At 43.2% G+C, this 19,832-nt stretch overlaps 1 protein-coding gene and 1 long non-coding RNA gene across 2 annotated transcripts; one reads left to right on the top strand and one right to left on the bottom strand.

Annotated features, from left to right (window-relative positions):
• The first annotated feature begins 210 nt into the window (after positions 1-210).
• LOC130107597 (uncharacterized) lies at positions 211-831 on the top strand. The gene is made up of 3 exons (XR_008809818.1): positions 211-348; positions 442-485; positions 787-831. It is a non-coding gene; the product is annotated as an uncharacterized LOC130107597 (long non-coding RNA).
• Positions 832-11,498: 10,667 nt separating this feature from the next.
• On the bottom strand, positions 11,499-19,609 carry LOC130111757 (uncharacterized). Its single transcript, XM_056279039.1, has 16 exons — positions 19,603-19,609; positions 18,527-18,708; positions 18,322-18,421; positions 17,816-17,899; positions 17,204-17,417; positions 16,820-16,992; positions 15,743-15,791; positions 15,288-15,381; positions 14,766-15,113; positions 14,429-14,546; positions 14,136-14,227; positions 13,892-14,006; positions 13,583-13,687; positions 13,284-13,466; positions 12,976-13,137; positions 11,499-12,817 (listed from the first exon to the last, which is right to left on the bottom strand). The coding sequence occupies exons 2-16, from the start codon at positions 18,689-18,691 to the stop codon at positions 12,630-12,632; spliced, it is 2,190 nt and encodes a 729-aa protein (XP_056135014.1). The 5' UTR covers positions 18,692-18,708; positions 19,603-19,609; the 3' UTR covers positions 11,499-12,629.
• Between the last annotated feature and the right edge of the window lie 223 nt (positions 19,610-19,832).

The raw sequence follows: 19,832 nt of genomic DNA, 5'->3' as shown, positions 1-19,832 counted from the left end.
CAATCATACAATTTACATTTCCCTCTGTCCAGCTACATTTTTGTTTTGTTTTGACTATTGTGCCTATGATCGCGGCACAGCCATTCTGATATTCATCTTATTATAGAATGGCTTCGAGTGTGCTATTGCATATTGTATTGACTATATTAACCTTCATACTGGATCCTTAATGTCATTCCAGCTTGAGAAACTCCAGGCTGTGGGGTACAGACCCACTCTTCTCCTCGGCAAGCCAAGCAAAAAGAAGCTTTTTGACTGTGAGATCCTACTTCCCTGTTCCAGGCTCACAATCAATGCTCAAGCAATGGTTAAAAAAATTTGAGGGGATGTATGACATGGTCTGTGAAGGTAAGATCAATTTATTTTGAAGTCATAATTCAAAAATAATGTATCATTTTTCTGTGACTAATACGAATACTTGTTCACCTTCTTTTTGCACAGGCTGGGTCCCTGGTTGCAGTGATGAACATAGCTTAATTGAGGAGGTCTGTTTGGATATTCTGTTTGCATTGTACATATAGCCTTGGGGGTGGCTGTGGCTCAGGAGGTAGAGCAGGTTGTCCAATGATTGGAGGGTTGGGTTTGGATAAAAGTGCTATATAAGCGCTATTTATCATATATATTGAATTCCAAACATCACTGTACATACATTTGCACTGTATCGCTGTAATTTGCACTGTTATGACACGTCAATGTATTGTTTTCTGAATGCACTAATTGACCAAGTAAATTCTTCTTAGGTGAAAGCCTACGTGGCAACAATAAAACTCATTCTGATTTTCACAGACATCAGACCTTGTGACCCTGAATCTGACAGCTGTAGACCCGGAGGAACCCATGGTCCACGCCACACCCATGGAGGCACTTGAGGAGCCCATGGTCCACGCCACACCCACACCCACGGAGGCACTTGAGGATCCCATGGTCCACGCCACACCAACGGATACACTAAAACCTGTTGAATCGGGAGAAGAAGGTACCAGAGAGTGTTGACATTTCTATAATGCCTATGAATACCTACAGGATGTTTTTGTTTACAACCTCATCATCTCTTTTTTTTTATTCAGTCGTCACAAACTCACTGGGAGACCTCACTGATCACTACAGTAATTATTTGTCTCACTTTGCCTTCATTTTATCTGGAATCTAGAGAGGCCAGGCTGAGGCCAGGCTGATTAGGAGTGAAGCATGTGAGCTTCCAAGAGTATGCTGGTTTAATGGGGTACACAGCTAAACTTCACAGGAACCGTCCAGCTGTGATGACCAGTTTAATATGATAAATGAAATATTAAGAGCACTTTATCTTTCTCAAACCCACAGCTATCTCCACCAGATCCTCCTCAGCCTCAAGGAGGGGGGAGAAAAGGACAGGTATGTACAGAATGTTAAGACTGTGAGTAGATATTTCTCTGTGAAATCTGAGAAAATGTGTACATTCTCTAGTCAAGGCCAATCCCCAGGGCACCTGGAGTGACATAAGAACTGATCTCAGTGTACCATAGAAGAATTATGAGTTTCCCTAGGACACCGAAGTGAGAAATTAAGTCTTGGAAATCTGTGTCCGTATGCCTTATAGAGCCTGTAGTTTCAGAGTGAAGAGGTTGCCATCTGATAATTGCAAATCTGATTGAAATTTGAATGCTTGTGCCATTTTAAAAATATTGAAGCATCTCCTGTAAATACAAAATCTCACCCACAGTTGTCTGTAGGCCAAGGGAGGCTAAAAAGCCAACAAATGTTAGGTTTTCACTATGTCTACTGCATAATCATCGCTCAAGGTATTACCAGATTTTTCAGCCTTTGATCATAACTCTTACGTTTTTCGTTGACCTCTCACCTACTGTATAGTCTGTTTGCCTAGTTGCAATCAACATGAGTTTATTCTGCTGATTCCTATAGACCCTTTTCCTAGTATCCATTTAAACATGTCATACCAGGGTAAACACGAATGGCCCTGTTCTATTTAGGGTAATTCATACAATCATTCTGAATCCTAAGACTTGAGAGTGTCACCTTTCAAATGAGCCCAACATCATGACTGTAGCCTAAAAGTATGAGGTATTATGGGTATGTCGTTTCAGGAAAAAACATTAGAAAGGGGTGATTGTTAATCAGTTACACCTACCCTACTATCACACGTCAAAATGGCTGCTGGGGAAAGGGGTCATTGTCGTTCAATAGGGTTGGTTGTCTTAATAAGCATCCACAATAATCTGAGTAAAAATAAACATTCAGAACTATTAGAAAACCCAGTTCAAAAACGTCTCATTTTGCTGTTCAGACAATTTCTCAAGACTAGGTGGGCGTGGGCGTGGCCGATTACATTTGATTGACAGCTCCCTGATCCAATGGTTACGTACAACAATGGCAGCAGCTACTTTTCATGTTGTCCAGCCCTATAGAGACAGAGCGCATTGAAGTCCTGCTCCCACCGTAGGGTAAAACAGTATTGTCGTTCCATTGATTCTGTATTGCGTGAGGTGCCTCCCTTCGCTTCCATCTGCTAGAAAGCAACATCACATTGTCTAAAAGTGTATGTGTATATAAACTTGCCTACACCAAGAGGGTAACGAACCCGCCACTAAGTTTGTATAATCCGCCAAACCGAAAAACTGCCTTTCAAAAAGACAAAAGTGGATCCACCACCAGGCACAGTGCAACGCTGAGGAACAACGGCTTTGCCAATCGTGTAGCCTAAATGTGTTGTCAAAACGCATAGCCTAAATGTGTTGTCAAAACGTGTAGCCTAAATGTGTTGTTGAAATGTGCGCTGCATATGCGGCTGCTGTTCCTGACAACACCACCGCGGCTCACCAGACACGTGGTCCACTGTTTCTCCACCAGTTGGGGAATAAAAGAATGACACGTTGTCACCGATAGATGTGCACCCGGGGACAGCACAGAGAGGCATGACGGGGAGCGGGAGATAGATAGAAAAGGTTAGAAAGACTCAGACTCATCACTGTTTTTCAAGCAACAAGCAAGACAGTGTTGGGGGTGGGACAACTGTCGTGAATTTGTTCATGATTGGTTGGATTTATGACGCCATAAACTGTGACCATAACCCCGCCCATTTCAACCCTACTGAAACAAACATTACAAAATCAAAAATGACAATATTACGGATTCGGATTTAAACGAATTTCTAATACTTCGAGATGCTTATTATTATGTACATAGGACCCTCAATTACGTAATTAGAAGGACATTGTGGATCTGGGTTGCCACGGGCGTTAAATTCTAGAAGACCACATTCTGTTAACAAAACCATTTGGCATCTCTTTCACCCATTTGCCGAGCTACCGCTTCATTTTTCAATGAAATCTTTCTTAATTAATCACTAAAAGCTTCAGCACTTCACTCCGAAGTGGCCAGAGACCACACAGGAGTACAAGCGGACCAGTGTGTGGTTGTTTGTTGCATAGTCTGGTATGATTGAGGTGTTCTCATCTCTCAAAACATACCATGGTGATGCTGAATGCCATCCAGTGTTCAAACAGACTAAATGTGAAAGCTGTTGGACATTTGTAATTTCACGTCTCCATTTGGTCATCACAACTCCACGCTTTACTAATGTATGATTTTGCTATTTTCAGAGTGCTCCTATCACAGTGGGCTGGAGGTTTTCCCTATCTGGAGTGTGAGCACTACCAGAGTGAGAAAGGTTAGAAAGACATAAGATAAGATGCAAGACCTTTAAATTATATTATCCTCGCTGTGACACTACGTAGCATTGTTAATGCAAACTATTAGGCTTTTTAAGCATAGACATAGCATGTTTTGTATCAATTCTGGAAACAATTAATCATACACCAACATTGCACCAATGTTCCTTACTCAATTGGTAACTCATTCTTTATTTTTCTCTCTCCCCTCAATAGGGCAAAGCAGAGATTTTTGTGGACTGGCAGCCCTGCCCAGTATGGTATGTACCCAGTATTTTTTTTTGAAACCGTTATCACCTGGACTTGTCAGAGTAGGAGGAAGGAATGCAGCACTCAACTTAAACATCACACTCAGACTCAGGGCTGTACAAAGCTGTTCCACCAAGTCTGTGGTGGTGCCAACAAGAGTGGGAATTAGCCTGTTAAGTTACAAAACAAGCAGGACAGTACTGAATTTGGCACAACACACAAATGATACCACATTGTTATTATTATTATTGATATTATTTTGTTTGTTTTCAGTGGAGAGGAATGGCCCCCTTCCTAGCAGCCGAAAGAGAACATCGAGATGACTCGAATAAATTAATGAAAATGAGACATTGGACTTTGAGTTCCTCCTTGCTTTCGCTATTATGAATAGTGTGTTTGTTGTGGATAGGTGGTATTTTTTCAACATGGTAACTGGTGCCATCAAGAGAAGGCGGACAAAATGCAACAATTGAATCTGAAAAGCTATATTTTTATTCTGTCAGTGTACATTGCACATAAACAGATGTCGAAGGGATAGATTGGTAGAATGACCCAAAAAACATCATTTAGTAAAGCCGATATGTCAGTACAGGGATTGTGTTCTACACAATACCTGCACTCTTCATATGTCAACAAAGGTGAGGAAACTATTTGTAACCGGTAGTAGATCTGATCAAATAAAACAAATAGTGTTGCCTGAGCCAATATGACCAAGCAAAGAATGTACATTTTGCTGGTCAATTTCAAATTTCGCAGTAACTATAATGGTTATAAGTAACTATAATGGTTTCAAGAGACACTATTTGGAAGTGGAAACAATGAACCCTAACCCAAGAAGACGGATTGGATGACACGACTACAATGCATGAACAGCGTCGACGAGTTCAGAGAAGGCGGAAGTATTATCTGACAACTGGACAAAACATCACATTTGCAGAGGCCTATCATTTCCAAATCATTGACCACTTGACTTTTTCAATAATTGTAATACACAATTTCAAGCGACAACATTATATTTTAAATTATAACAATTAATATTTAGAAAGAACTTACAGGACCATGGAGAGACAATCAAGGTACAGCCCTGACACATATGGAGGTAAATGTGCCATCACATGCAGTTGTGAAGTGATCTGCCCTTGAAAGGGATGAGTTGCTTAGCCGAAGGTTTACCTGCGTTCTACCAAAGCCACGTGACCGGAAGTTGCTTTTAACTATGCTAACTCTCAGTTAAGGTGCCCAAATCCCACTCCCCGCCAGAATCTCACTCCCCCTCACGGAAGTGGTTCTAGCTACGGCTGTGGGGGTGCTGGAGACATGAGCCAATATACACTGCTCAAAAAAATAAAGGGAACACATAAGCAATGCAATGTAGCTCCAAGTCAGTCACACTTTTGAGATATCAACCTGTCCAGTTAGGAAGCAACACTGATTTGTGAATCAATTTCACCTTTTGGTAAATTGTCTAATTTCCACCAGGTGGAAATTAGACAATTTGCAAGACAACCCCTATAAAAGGAATGGATTTGCAGGTGGTGGCCACAGACCATTTGCCTGTCCTCATCTTTTCTGGCCGATCTTTGGTTAGTTTTTCATTTTGCTAGTGCCCGCACCACTAGAGGTGGCATGAGGCGGTATCTGCAACCTACAGAAGTTGCTCAGGTAGTGCAGCTCATCCAGGATGGCACATCAATGCGTGCTGTGGCAAGAAGATTTGATGTGTCTCCCAGCACAGTGTCCAGAGCATGGAGGAGGTACCAGGAGACAGGCCAGTACACCAGGAGACGTGGAGGGGGCCGCAGGAGGACAACAAACCCGCAGCAGGACCGCAATCTGGTCCTTTGTGCAAGGAGGAACAGGAGGAGCACTGCCGGAGCCCTACAAAACGACCTTCAACAGGCCACTAATGTGCAGGTTTCTGCTCAAACAGTGAGAAACAGAATGCATGAGGATGGTATGAGGGCCCGACGTCCACAATTGGGGCCTGTGCTCACAGCCCAACACCGTGCAGCCCGATTGACCTTTGCCAGAGAACATCTTGGTTGGCAGATTCGCCATTGGCGCCCTGTGCTCTTCACAGATGAGAGCAGGTTCACACTGAACACATGTGACAGACGTGAGAGAGTCTGGAGACGCTGTGGAGAACGTTCTGCTGCCTGCAACATCCTCCAGCATGACCGGTTTGGCGGTGGGTCAGTGATGGTCTGGGGAGGCATATCCTTGGAGGGCCGCACAGACCTCTACGTGCTAGCCAGAGGTACCATGACTGCCATTAGGTACCGGGATGAGATCCTCAGACCCATTGTCAGACCATATGCTGGTGCAGTGGGCCCTGGGTTCCTGCTCATGCATGACAATGCTCGTCCTCATGTGGCCAGAGTGTGTCAGCAGTTCCTGTATGTCGAGGGCATTGATGCTATGGACTGGCCTGCACGTTCCCCAGACCTGAATCCAATCGAGCACCTCTGGGACATCATGTCTCGTACCATCCGCCAACGCGATGTCGCACCACAGACTGTCCAGGAGTTGACCGATGCCCTGATCCAGGTCTGGGAGGAGATCCCTCAGGAGATCATCCGTCGTCTCATCAGGAGCATGCCCAGACGTTGTAGGGAGTGCATACAGCCACGTGGAGGCCACACACACTACTGAGCCTCATTTTGAATCGTCTTGAGGAATTTCCACAGAAGTTGGATCAGCCTATGTTCTCATTTTCCACTTTGATTTTGAGTATGATTCTGAATCCAGACCTTAATGGGCTAATGATTTTGATTTCCATTGATCATTCTTAGGTTATTTTGCTCTAAACACATTCCTCTGTCTAATAAATAAAGATTTTCAGCTGAAATATTTCATTCATCGAGGTCTATATTGTGTTTTTAGGTGTTCCCTTTATTTTTTTGAGCAGTATACTTCTATATACACCAGAGTCTCCTGAACACGGAGAGACCAACCCCAAGTCGATCGGCGCTTTCTCGGCCGAGCTATAGGTTCTTTTCCGCACCTACTCCCACACCGGCAAATGCCTCCATTTTGCGTCTTGCCCACCCAGGCTAGGTGGTTAGGGGTAGGTGCAGAAAAGTGACCATAACTCGGTCGATAAAGCTCCGATCGACTTAGGGTTTCTATGTGTTCAGGGGACTCGTGCGTATAAAAAAGTGTCGGACTCATGTCTCTATCACCCCCACAACCGGAGCTACAACCGCTTATGTGAAGGGGAGTGAGATTCTGTTGGGGAGTGGGATTTGGGCACAACACCGGCGCTCAGGGCGTAGGCTACCCGGACATGAGCACCCTTCTCCGGTTACAGAGGGCGCCGATGATCGGTACCTCTCGCGGCACCTTACCGCCGTGGGCTGCATAGCTACATGTCAAATTGTCGCTGGTGACACACATTACATAGATAGATTGACAGACAGCTATATTGATAGACAGCTAAATAGATATTTTAATGACCCCCGCTATAGCAAAGAACAGTGAAGATCCGCAGCAGCCTGCTAGCCCGTTGAAGCTCGATGTAGCCTATCTTATAAGGCATGCTTCGTCAAGAGACTTCAGTGTGTTTCTGTCATTAGGATACTGTATGTCACAATGACATGCATATAATCTAAATATTGAGTAAGCAACCTCAAAGAGGTTCTTTCATTAGAGACCAAACATATGTATGTAGGTGAAGAGGTTATAAGTTATAAGCCTTCTATCTTCAGTATGCTGGTGTCCAAGTGTTCCTCCATCCATCCATCCATCCATCCATCCATCCATCCATCCATCCATCCATCCTTCCACTCATCCAACCATCCATCATCCATCCATCCATCCATCCATCCTCTATGGGGTTTTCATTGTTTACTTCACCTTTTGACCCCAGCAAGATAAGGGTTGTGGCTATGGCTTAGTTGTGTCTGTGTGGGTGACAGGACAGTGGAGGGTCTGGGTGGAAGTTTTGCTATCAATCAATAGGCAAGAACTGACGAGACTTCCACTAAGAACACCACTGAGTTGTAATGCAGCAAATGGTTATTATCGATAGATTAGTGACAATGTGTTCCCTGGGAAGGAGACTCTGAGGCCATATCTCTGGAAGGCAGCGTGTTAGACACATAAGCCCAGACTCAAGATAAGCAGAATCGCTGGCTCCATTGAATATGTTATTTGTAGTATTTCATGCAAGATTACATACACTGTACTCCAATAACACCATGTGAGAGGCAAATTAAAATTGAAGTCTATGGGGGGGTATAACTTCAAAACACTATTTCTCTGAAATACAGCACACTCCAGAACTAAGTCTAACATATATGTTTAGATATACACTACCGTTCAAAAGTTTGGGATCACATTGAAATGTCCATATTTTTGAAGGAAAAGCACTGTACTTTTCAATGAAGATAACTTTAAACTAGTCTTAACTTTAAAGAAATACACTATACATTGCTAATGTGGTAAATGACTATTCTAGCTGCAAATGTCTGGTTTTTGGTGCAATATCTACATAGGTGTATAGAGGCCCATTTCAAGCAACTATCACTCCAGTGTTCTAATGGTACAATGTGTTTGCTCATTGGCTCAGAAGGCTAATTGATGATTAGAAAACCCTTGTGCAATCATGTTCACACATCTGAAAACAGTTTAGCTCGTTAAAGAAGCTACAAAACTGACCTTCCTTTGAGCAGATTGAGTTTCTGGAGCATCACATTTGTGGGGTCAATTAAACGCTCAAAATGGCCAGAAAAAGAGAACTTTCATCTGAAACTCGACAGTCTATTCTTGTTCTTAGAAATGAAGGCTATTCCATGCGAGAAATTGCTAAGAAATTGAAGATTTCCTCCACCGGTGTATACTACTCCCTTCAGAGGACAGCACAAACAGGCTCTAACCAGAGTAGAAAAAGAAGTGGGAGGCCGCGTTGCACAACTGAGCAAGAAGATAAGTACATTAGAGTCTCTAGTTTGAGAAACAGACGCCTCACAGGTCCCCAACTGGCATCTTCATTAAATAGTACCCGCAAAACACCAGTGTCAACATCTACAGTGAAGAGGCGGCTGCGGGATTCTGGGCTTCAGGGCAGAGTGGCAAAGAAAAAGCCATATCTGAGACTGACCAATAAAAGAAAAAGATTAAGATGGGCAAAAGAACACAGACATTGGACAGAGGAAGACTGGAAAAAAGTGTTGTGGACGGATGAATCCAAGTTTGAGGTGTTTGGATCACAAAGAAGAACGTTTGTGAGACGCAGAACAAATGAAAAGATGCTGGAAGAATGCCTGACGCCATCTGTTAAGCATGGTGGAGGTAATGTGATGGTCTGGGGTTGCTTTGGTGCTGGTAAGGTGGGAGATTTGTACAGGGTAAAAGGGATTCTGAATAAGGAAGGCTATCACTCCATTTTGCAACGCCATGCCATACCCAGTGGACAGCGCTTGATTGGAGCCAATTTCATCCTACAACAGGACAATGACCCTAAACACACCTCCAAATTGTGCAAGAACTATTTAGAGCAGAAGCAGGCAGCTGGTATTCTATCGGTAATGGAGTGGCCAGCGCAGTCACCAGATCTGAACCCCATTGAGCTGTTGTGGGAGCAGCTTGACCGTATGGTACGCAAGAAGTGCCCATCCAACCAATCCAACTTGTGGGAGCTGCTTCTGGAAGCGTGGGGTGCAATTTCTCCAGATTACCTCAACAAATTAACAGCTAGAATGCCAAAGGTCTGCAATGCTGTAATTGCTGCAAATGGAGGATTCTTTGACGAAAGCAAAGTTTGATGTAAAAAAAATCTTATTTCAAATACAAATCATTATTTCTAACCTTGTCAATGTCTTGACTCTATTTTCTATTCATTTCACAACATATGGTGGTGAATAAGTGTGACTTTTCATGGAAAACACAAAATTGTTTGGGTGATCCCAAACTTTTGAACGGTAGTGTATGTTAGATCTTTCCAAAAATGTGTTTGGTTGTGTTCTACAACAAAAAATTCCAACCCTGTGACTTGACAATTCAAGTTGCCATGGAACTTGTCGTCTGAGAGACCATGCATGGTTTTTGGCTAGGGTTGGGAAATTGAGCTTCCTTTATGCTAGAGCCAAACCAAAGATATTTTCAGAAAGGCCTTTGCTTCCAGAAGAAAGCCTGCAAATATGAAAGATTTGAGTTGACCCTAGGCTCAGATATTGACCTTTGAACACTGACCAGAGGTCACATTTGAAAACGCATAGCTCTGTAATTAAAATAGCCATCAAAATAAAGTAAACTCTTTTGGACAGCTCCGGACATGTACTTTCAGAGGGGTGGAAGTAGGGAACTGCAAAAATAATTTTAGCTACTTAAAATGGCCTAAAATCAAATTCTGGGCTTTGCAAGTGATGTAAACTCACACAGCGCAATTATGTTGTATATATTGGTAGAAAGAACATATCTTGAGATTCCCACCTAAAATAGATTTATAACTTAGAAGATAATGCTATGTTTGATTAATAAACTACATCACCCATAAGAATTTCAATACAAACATCCAACATGGCGCCCATATTTGTAGTTCAGTGAGATGCTGAGCAGGGTTACGGTATATTAGGGTTACAATCTGAATGAATTATCGTTTCACTCTATACGTTTCTAAGATGAGAAGGTGCATTACTGTCCAGAGAATGTGGGACAGGCGCTGTTTCAACATTAGAAGCCCTCTGAGTGACGTTAAAAGCATAAAACATGCAGAACTATGTGAACAATTCTGGCCAATTGGCTTTCCTCCACGTGGGGTGCCAGAACGCCGCAAACAATCTCAGCCAATCAGTAGTGTTGACCTTCCAAGCCTCGCGCGTGTTGCTAAGCAACATCGTTCTGCGTAATGCGGGATTGTCTATTGATTCATATCTTCTCCGTAGGCCCACTCAACATTCTTTGTCACCTACGTCATTTCATGTTTTTAAGTAGCCTACACAGGAATGGAAACGCTCATTCACGCTATCAAAGGCAACGTCTTCATAATAATATCTAAGTAAACATTATGCACTGAACAGCGTATTATAAATATATCTTCATTTCGTTAACTACATTTCCAAATGACTGGGAGGTGTAACTTATGCATCCTCCAGCTTATAGCTTATATCACAGCCTTAACTTTAATCAATGTTATCCCCTAATAAATCGTAAAAACTGTTCCACTGCTGAAATCATATTTATATGTATATGGGATATATAGCCTATATCCCATCCCTTGGTCCTTTCTGTGTGGAGTTTGCAGGTTTTCCCCGTGCTTGTGTGGGTTTCCGCCGGGTTCTCCGGTTTTCTCCTGCCATTAAAGACATGCATGCTAGGGTGCAATTCAGCATGCAACACATCACAGAATTTCTCCAAGAGGATTAATAAAGGGTTCTTCTTCTTCTATTTTCAAACTTAATGTTGCCAATTACATATATCACATATATCAGTGACAATCAAACAAGGAAATGATAACAATCGGTAGGACCCGAGTAAGAAACAAGTAAGCATGGTAAGCTCTACACCCTTTAAATAGATTTTCTCTGTTTATAACCACAGGGCACAATATTGTAAGAAAAAAATCAAATAAAAAAGTGATCAGAGTATTTTCAATATCTTTATTTCACAATTAACAGGCACATACAGGTGTTACCAGCTCACTCTGCGTGGTGTTATGGTCATTGAGCAGTCTGGAGACCGATGTACTGCATCCACCATTTATTGAGCCCATCTGCGTAGAGTAATCACAGAGCAAAAAGATTTGATCGCAGGGCTCTTTCCCAGCTTAGCATTATTGGCCAGCTAGCTTCAACAACATAAATCATCGTCGTCACTCATTGCTTAAACTATTTGTAAAATGACATTTTCACTACACAATCATACCTATAATACACATGACAATTTAGAGATATTTAAATAAAACATTATGGATATTCAAACATTCTAGCTTCTCATAAAAAGGATGTACATAGAGCTCCTGGCATTACTAACCTCTGCCCACACCAGCTAGACCCGGGAAAGAGACAGAGACCTAAGAGTTCACGACCCCGCCAATGTCCCAGCTCATAGCCCATCAGTAATCAGGATATTAAAATAAAGTAAATAAATCAATAAAATGAAAAATTAAACAAGACAGGTGATCACAGAAAAACAAATAAACAATAGCAAATTAGACATAAAAATCTAGTGAAACATACAAACAAAATGAATCCTGTTACACAGGCAAACAACCATGCATACCCCAGGAGGATACCTAATAATAATATTAATAACTCAAGATTTCTATAGCGCCTTTCAAAAAACCGAAGGTCAGGTAAGGGGTCGGGAGGGGCAGTGGGGGGCAGCAGCAAAAAAGGGGAAAATTAACCTAACTAAACTAACTAATGGGGAAAAGCCTTGGTAAAAAGGTGTGTTTTGAGGGCTGTTTTAAACGTGTCCAGGGTTGGGGCGCCATGGATGTCAGGAGGGAGAGAGTTCCAGAGGGTAGGGGCCGCCACACTGAAAGCTCTGTCACCAAAAGTCTGCAGCTTAGTATGGGTGTGGAGAACAGACCCAGGTCAGAGGACCGTAGGTTCCAGGATGGAGTGTACTGGTGGAGGAGGTCAGACAAGTATTGGGGGGCGAGGGCATGGAGGGATTTGTAGGTGAGGAGGAGGAGTTTGTAGGAGATACGGCTCTTGACTAGGAGCCAGTGGAGATGGATGAGGGTGGGGGATGATGTGCTGCCAGGGCTACCTAGGTTGCCTCCTCCTCACTCTCTTCCGAACTGCTAGGTTCACTTTCCTCTTCATCATCCAAGCCTCCAAGGAGAGATGCATGTGGCCCCAAAGCAGCCTGGTAGTGGTGTAGGACCAACCGCAAACTACCTTCCACTTCCGAAAGTCTTCGAATAAGAAGACATCGTAGTCCTTCACTTCCCTCTGCTGACATTCAAAACAAGACAATACACAAACCAATAGTAAGGATTCTGATAGTATGTAACATCTAATCCAATGCCTGCTGATTTTGTGTTGCAAAATTTTTTTGGTGGGATGGCAGTAACATGAATGGAAAACAAAGTTGTTTTTTTTTTTCAACATACCCTCACTTATAATTTTGGTCCTGAGAGCCGAGGCCAGGTTTCGCAACGAAGTGCAGTGTTGGGCCATCTCCAAAACCAGGATGCTTCTCTCCTCTTGCAGGCGTGTGGTCAGCATCTGCTGGTCATGCACTCGTCTCTTGGTGCTGATGTTCACTGATGATCCTGTAAGTTATACAAAGATCCCCTATTGACTTGCTAAATGTCACTTTATGATGCATGATCAGGGCATAGTTCCGTAACTTATATTCTATATAATTATACCCTGGGTCTCAAAACACACACATTTGAGCATCTCAAAAGGCACGTACCACTGCTGTTCACCTCCCATGGCCATATGTGTGACACAGTGTGTCCAGCCAGCGACCTCTCGACCACTGCCACATTGATCTGCATCTCTGACACCAGCCTGTTGTATTCGGCAATCTGTTCGAAGAGACGCCGCTTGTCTTTCGCCAAATTTTTGCGCAGGCGGTGACGAAGCTTGTTGCTGTCTAACAAGACAAAAGTAGCACAAAAACAACTGACAATGTAGTGAATGGGTAAGTGATCATGTACATGTATTGTCCATTACATATGATACAAATAAATACTTAAAATTTTACCATACCATTTTGACAGTAGAGGCTCTGTTTTCTGTGGTGAAGGCTCAGATGAAGCCCCTCAATGGACTGTTGTTGCAGGGATCGTTGATCACTGGCGGCATCTGTTGTCTCTACAGAATTGGGAAATAGTAAAAGGAATACCAGATAGATATTAAATCTAACAAAATCATTTAATCGCACACCTACTTCACAGTTTGTATATGTATTGCACTACTTTTTCAGCATTCAATAACAGCTACTTCTGAAAGTACAGACATAAATGCAAAAAAAGGACAAAAAGAGATGGGAGAGATATGATTTCCTGTCATCCTTACCCCCAGCCCATTCCTGAACATCCATAACCCACTGCAGTGCCATCTCCTCTGAGCAATGGACCTCTTCTCTGAGCTCTAGAAGTCTTGCTGTCTCCTCCACAGCTCTTTGACAAGTCTGAAAGACAGAAATATTTTCAGCATCAATTTCAAGTCAGGTACAGTCACCCAAATCTGCTTCACGCATGTGGGTTTAACCAGATACACAAACACATAATGATACAACAAACATGAATACAGGACATACCTTCACATATCTTGTGGAGAGGGCCTTGTGGAGATTGTCTCCCTTGTGCCTGTTCCATTCCATTGCATGGACAGTCAGCATGTCCACACGGGCTGTTGGAAGTAGAGGATGTCATTATGGACCGCAAATTATAGAACAATGTGAGAAGATGACACACTTCAGGATAGATACAATGCCACTTTTTTTTTTTTAAACAGAAAATTAGAAAACGAAGTGAGAGTGAGTACAGTTGAAGAGAGTAGAGTTGAGATGAGTAGGGATTGGGTGCTGGAAAAGTGCTGAAAGTGACCAACCTGCTTTAGACATATATTTTGTTGTCAGAGCACAAAGGGAGAGGTAGCTGTTCACCTGCTCAACCTCTTCACCAGCCGTTGTGCCTGCTCCCTCCTGATTCCTGCCACTCCATTTAAGCTGTTAAAGGAGACAATGAATGTAGTCAGGAAGCTGGATTGATCAAAAGTACCAGTGGCCCTGCCTTTGATCACGAAACACCCGGAGAACCCTGCCCCTGACAATGGACTGAACACTGATATTAGCAGCAGTGCATGAAAATTGACATGGAATCTTGAGCTGAATCTCAATATTGTTTCTTTATAAAACAATACATAAATTGAAAAAATGAAAATATACCTCACACTTTGTGGCATGAGCCCTGGCATGCATGATGCTGAGGAATGGCCTCATCTGCAAGAGCCCCTGGAGTGGTGGAAGGGCAGCCACTACCTTTTGGAGGTATGGCCAGTACTTGCAGGTGACATCCATGGCAAAGAATTTGACATTTGCTGTGGCCTGAATTTCTCTCTGGAGATACAGAGGGTAGGCAAAAATTTCACCCCGGTACATATTTAGGCCTTTCAAGAGGTAGCCATGGCGACACACGGCTACCTCAACGCCCTCCTCATCGAGTTTACTGGCCCTCCGTGAGGTTTCCCTGGCTGCTGCCCACTGCGAAGCACCGCATGTTGCTTTGCCTTGCGTCTGTGAGAACAGTGCATTAACAGAAACATTTGAAACACAGGTACTACAGCATCATTAACATTCCTTTCACTTAATACCCATTGGTATCGGGAGTAGCTGAATAGCCCACTAGTATGTGGTGAGTACATACAGTAACAACATGATTAATGTATACTTGGCTGGTGTAAGACTTACGCTTTTCACTGCAGTCCTAATGGTGTCAACAAAAGCTGACACCTTACTGTCCTTGGCAAGAAACAGCCCTTCAAAAAATGCAGTGTTTTCGAAGCTAATGAAAAAAAAAAACCCACCATAACATCAGTAAACCATTCCCGTTGTCCTAAAGACCAAATTCAACAAAAAGACCACAACCAAAAGACACACCCGCTGGATCGTTTAAAGCGGTAAAGCTTCCAGTTTCTATCAGCTGCTACAGCCACCATTTCTGGGGTACAGGCAGGGCAGGTGAACGGGGGTCGCACAGCAGAGCTGGTCCTCCTCAAACGAGCAATAGCTGAACTCCAGGAAGCTCCGCTGAAGTGCATCCCCATTGATTTGCCCTGACTGAAGTGTACATAATTATGAACATATGGGTATTGTCTATTTAACAATATAATAATTATGAAGACATTTGTTCTATTACACTTAACTCTTCCAGCACGCCGAGTGCGATGTTCCAGCAACTTTGCAAAAGCTTGCCTGTAAAAGCCAGGTGAAATGACCTTCAGGTCTTGGAATGAGTGGAAGAGGTCAATAGTGTACAGGGTCTGGGAATGTGAAGAGGCTGGCCAGTAACCACTCTTGATTAGATCTTTAAGATCCGGGGTCCAGCGTTGCAGGCAGATATTGCACACATGAACAGGCATGTGCAAGTCGAACCGTCCTGGTGATATATTTAAACAATTTAGACAATGACATGTGATTTGCGACAGAAGGGTGTCAGCAAGAGTTAAAGGGAAAGTTTACAAGATGGTTGTGAGACCAGCTATGTTATATGGTTTGGAGACAGTGGCACTGACAAAAAGACAGGAGGCGGAGCTGGAGGTGGCAGAGTTGAAGATGCTAAGATTTTCACTGGGAGTAACAAAGAAGGACAGGATTAGGAACGATTATATTAGAGGGACCGCTCAGGTTGGACGGTTTGGAGACAAAGCAAGAGAGGCAAGATTGAGATGGCTCGGACATGTGTGGAGGAGAGATGCTGAGTATATTGGGAGAAGGATGCTGAATATGGAGCTGCCAGGGAAGAGGAGAAGAGGAAGGCCAAAGAGGAGGTTTATGGATGTGATGAGGGAAGACATGCAGGTGGCTGGTGTGACAGAGGAAGACGCAGAAGACAGGAAGAAATGGAAATGGATGATCCGCTGTGGCGACCCCTAACGGGAGCAGCCGGAAGTAGTAGTAGTAGACAATGACATGTCATTATGCTAACAGATATGAAGTATAAAAGGACAACTTTTTACCATTTATGGTGATAAGGATGACTTCTCTGCCTGGAGACATAGTGACGTCAGCAACTTCACATGAGCATAGCTGTGGTGCGCGCACTGTGGGTAAAATGGAAGCTGACAGAAAATAAAATAGAAACATGTTATTTGCATAACAGACAGAATAGAAACATGTATATTTTAATGTCATACACTCTCACAGAAATAACTACCAATCAAAAATTTGAGAACATAAAATAATGCCTTAATAGTGAGTGAGTAAAAACACAGAATATGTACCTTGCTTGTGTGAGATGTAGTGTCCAGTTTCCCCTTTAGTATAGCATGTGGATGGTGGGATGGCCTTGAGGAAGCCATCCACCACCCTGTCTCTGTTGTGGAGTGGCCATCTTCTATGGTGCAACACATCACAGGCCTCACACAACCACTCATCGGGAAGGCAGTCTCTGCACCTATGCAAAGAGAAACAGATAATTATTTCATAAGCAAATAAGACGTGCCATATATTTTCAACTTTGCATTTGGTTGGAATAATTGGGAGTAAGATTGAGCCATGTCCTTTTGTTGGGACATGTCCTTCCGTATTTATTCAGCCTATGATAACAGTGTGTAAACTAAACTATTTACAAAAACTGAAGAGAGCTGCAGACATCTGACTCCAACCTTATAACAGCAGCCTGATGGCAGATAGAGCACAACTCCTGGCCAACAGCCTCAGTTGACAGTAGATATTGCAGGTGGTCTGGCCGAGCTTCCTTCCACTGTTCTTGGGCTTTCAGCTGACGCAAGGACCAAGACGAGGAGCTTTGCAGAGGCACAGCAGGCACATCAGTATGGAATGACCCAGAAGTCATTGACAGCCTCTCCATGTTTCGGTCTATGAAGGAAATGCAAAAGCATGTTGAATATGTTAAAGGTGCAATAGAGAACTTGTAATCTCTACTTCCATTTGAGTGCTCAAAGGCCATAAAGGGTCGTTGAAAATCGAACAGTACCATGCCTGTATATGAATAATTACGTCTAATCAGTTGCAAATTACTAAACATCTAAACTAAGGATTACTTGGATCAACAGGGTGAATGACAAACATTTTATCTGTAGATGCAGTATTACAGACCAAGTGAAACATGTCTATGGTGCAATGAATGAATGGTGGCAGGGTGCTTTACTGAGATATAACCCCAAATAGTATAGCGTCCTATACCATGGCCAATTGATACCCTGTGTGGCATCTTTAAGATTTCAGGATGATGCGATCTATGTGTACAATCTTACCAAATTCTTCTTGAGCAAACACTCTTGGCTGGGAATTCCCTGCAATAGTCGTGGCCTGGGAGTCCTCCGTACCAGGGCATGTGACTGTAAAACAAGACATGCAAGAATAGAAAGATTAGGAGAACCCTAACATGTTTTGAAGGTTAAGGCAAAATAGCGACAGTCTATTCACATGTTCATTACACTACAAATGATGACGCTCAACAACAGCTTGACAACAATGTTAGTCCCATCCTTGGCGTTGATTGGCTAATCATTAGAACCTGCAGGGTTTCCCCACACATAGTAAATACTTTGCAGGCCGCCCAAGTATATTCATGGCTGCCAACGTATCGAAAAGTATCAAATCTAGCAATAGCAGAGTCTGATCATACCCCACCCCTGCTACCACCACAAGTATAAATGCTGATCCTGTGATCACTTTGTAGTCAGAGCAGTGACATGAATGATTAGTTACATAGTAAATCAATGAGACTTAATGAATTTCAAATTTGTTTAGGAGTTACCAGCAGTTGAGGCTCGACGCCGTCCTCCACATCTCCCTCTTGGCTTGCCTCGTCCTGCATGGTCCCTTTTTATCGGCTGGGTGACCTTTCTTTGCGCATTCTGTGTGTGACAATTCTTGTAAGACTGAAATGTAAAAATAATGATGAAGGTACTGTTTTGAAACTGAAAATGTAAATCCACACAAATTGCTATTAAAACACTAACCCTGGCTTCAGTTGGGACAGCATCGTGCTTCACATGGAGTGCCATGCCCCTCCCCTCCTGGTAGGCCTCGTCCAGTAAGTGCTCATCCACGTCCTCAGCATAATCAATTTCATGCCTCAGAGCAAGTGCAATGCGCCTCCCCTCCTGATAGGCCTGGTCCAACATGTCTCCAGTCAAGACAGCTTCATTGTTGAAAGCATGTCCAATGCACATTCCATAAGTGTGGTCGCGGATGTGGTCCATGTTGGAAGCCATGGATGAAATAGACAAGAGCGTGAGAGATGGATAGCAAGAGTGTGAGAGACTGACAGACAGGCAAGAGAGTGAGAGACTGACAGAAAACAAGAGAGTGAGAGACTGACAGATAGGCAGGAGTATGAAAGAGAAGGATGGATGGGTGGGCGGAAGGACAGACAGACAGAATGACAGAGGTTGGCTCTTAAAAGAGCCTTTGGGTTTAATAATATTGAGTGATCCAAGGGTGGGGCAAAAACAATGACTGGAGCTGCAATGACAAGGAAAAAAGGGCTGAATACTATATTGCCACATACAGTAATACTCATCCAATGTTGTCTTTTTTTGGAGGTTAGAGAAACCCTCATCTTCTCCGACCGGTCGAGCTACAGTATACCGGTGATCCGAGTTGGCTAATGCAGCTATGAGCTAGCAACTCGTGGCGAAACATGGGCTCATGTCATGCTATTACAAGCTATAAGGACTGTTAGTCAACTAGGTTAGCAAGTCAGTTACACGAAATTGTGTTAGCCAGAAAATGTCATTTGTGAGGCTCTCCATTCTCCAAAAAATAGCAACCGCCTTCCCAAGTTTGCAACGCATTAGCTCTGCGGACTATGCTAGCTAGCTAACGTGCTTGCTAGCACGCTAGCTAGCTGACATTATTAGCGATCTAATTCCACTCTCATTAACTATTTGGACCAAACGTTTAGGCCATACTTTGACAAACAAATGAGTAACATGGCAGAAACGTGTGGATTGTAGCCAAAACGCTCTCAAACAGAACTGCACATGCTAGTATGTGCGTAAGATAAAGCCTGATGGACACGTCTTCAACTTACCAGAGAAAAGGTCGACGTCGCAATGAGCGCAGCGCCGTTGTGCGCGTGGGACATTGTGATTGGCGCGCGAAGGTGCAGTTCCAATAACAACGTGTCCTTCCTCCGTTGTTCCCTTGGTCGCTCGATCCCTTCCTAAAGATACTGCTTATTTTTATTATTAGTATTATTAAAGTGCACGTTTTGTGTTGCCGTTCTAGAATGCAGTAGATGTGCGCACACAAGTCTATACG

This window comes from Lampris incognitus, chromosome 1, assembly GCF_029633865.1.
Source record: "Lampris incognitus isolate fLamInc1 chromosome 1, fLamInc1.hap2, whole genome shotgun sequence".
Taxonomy (NCBI): domain Eukaryota; kingdom Metazoa; phylum Chordata; class Actinopteri; order Lampriformes; family Lampridae; genus Lampris; species Lampris incognitus.
The sequence above is the reverse complement of the archived record's forward strand: the minus strand, read 5'-3'. Positions and strand labels throughout refer to the sequence as shown.

Bases quoted from the DNA above. Each gene is read 5' to 3' on its own strand.
- LOC130111757 (XM_056279039.1), bottom strand. From the start codon at position 18,691: ATGTTGGACCAGGCCTATCAGGAGGGGAGGCGCATTGCACTTGCTCTG. The intron at 15,114-15,287 runs GTAAGTCTTACA...CTGTTCTCACAG, and splicing joins TTAGGACTGCAGTGAAAAGC to ACGCAAGGCAAAGCAACATG. The intron at 14,547-14,765 runs GTATATTTTCAT...CTCCTTTAACAG, and splicing joins CTCATGCCACAAAGTGTGAG to CTTAAATGGAGTGGCAGGAA.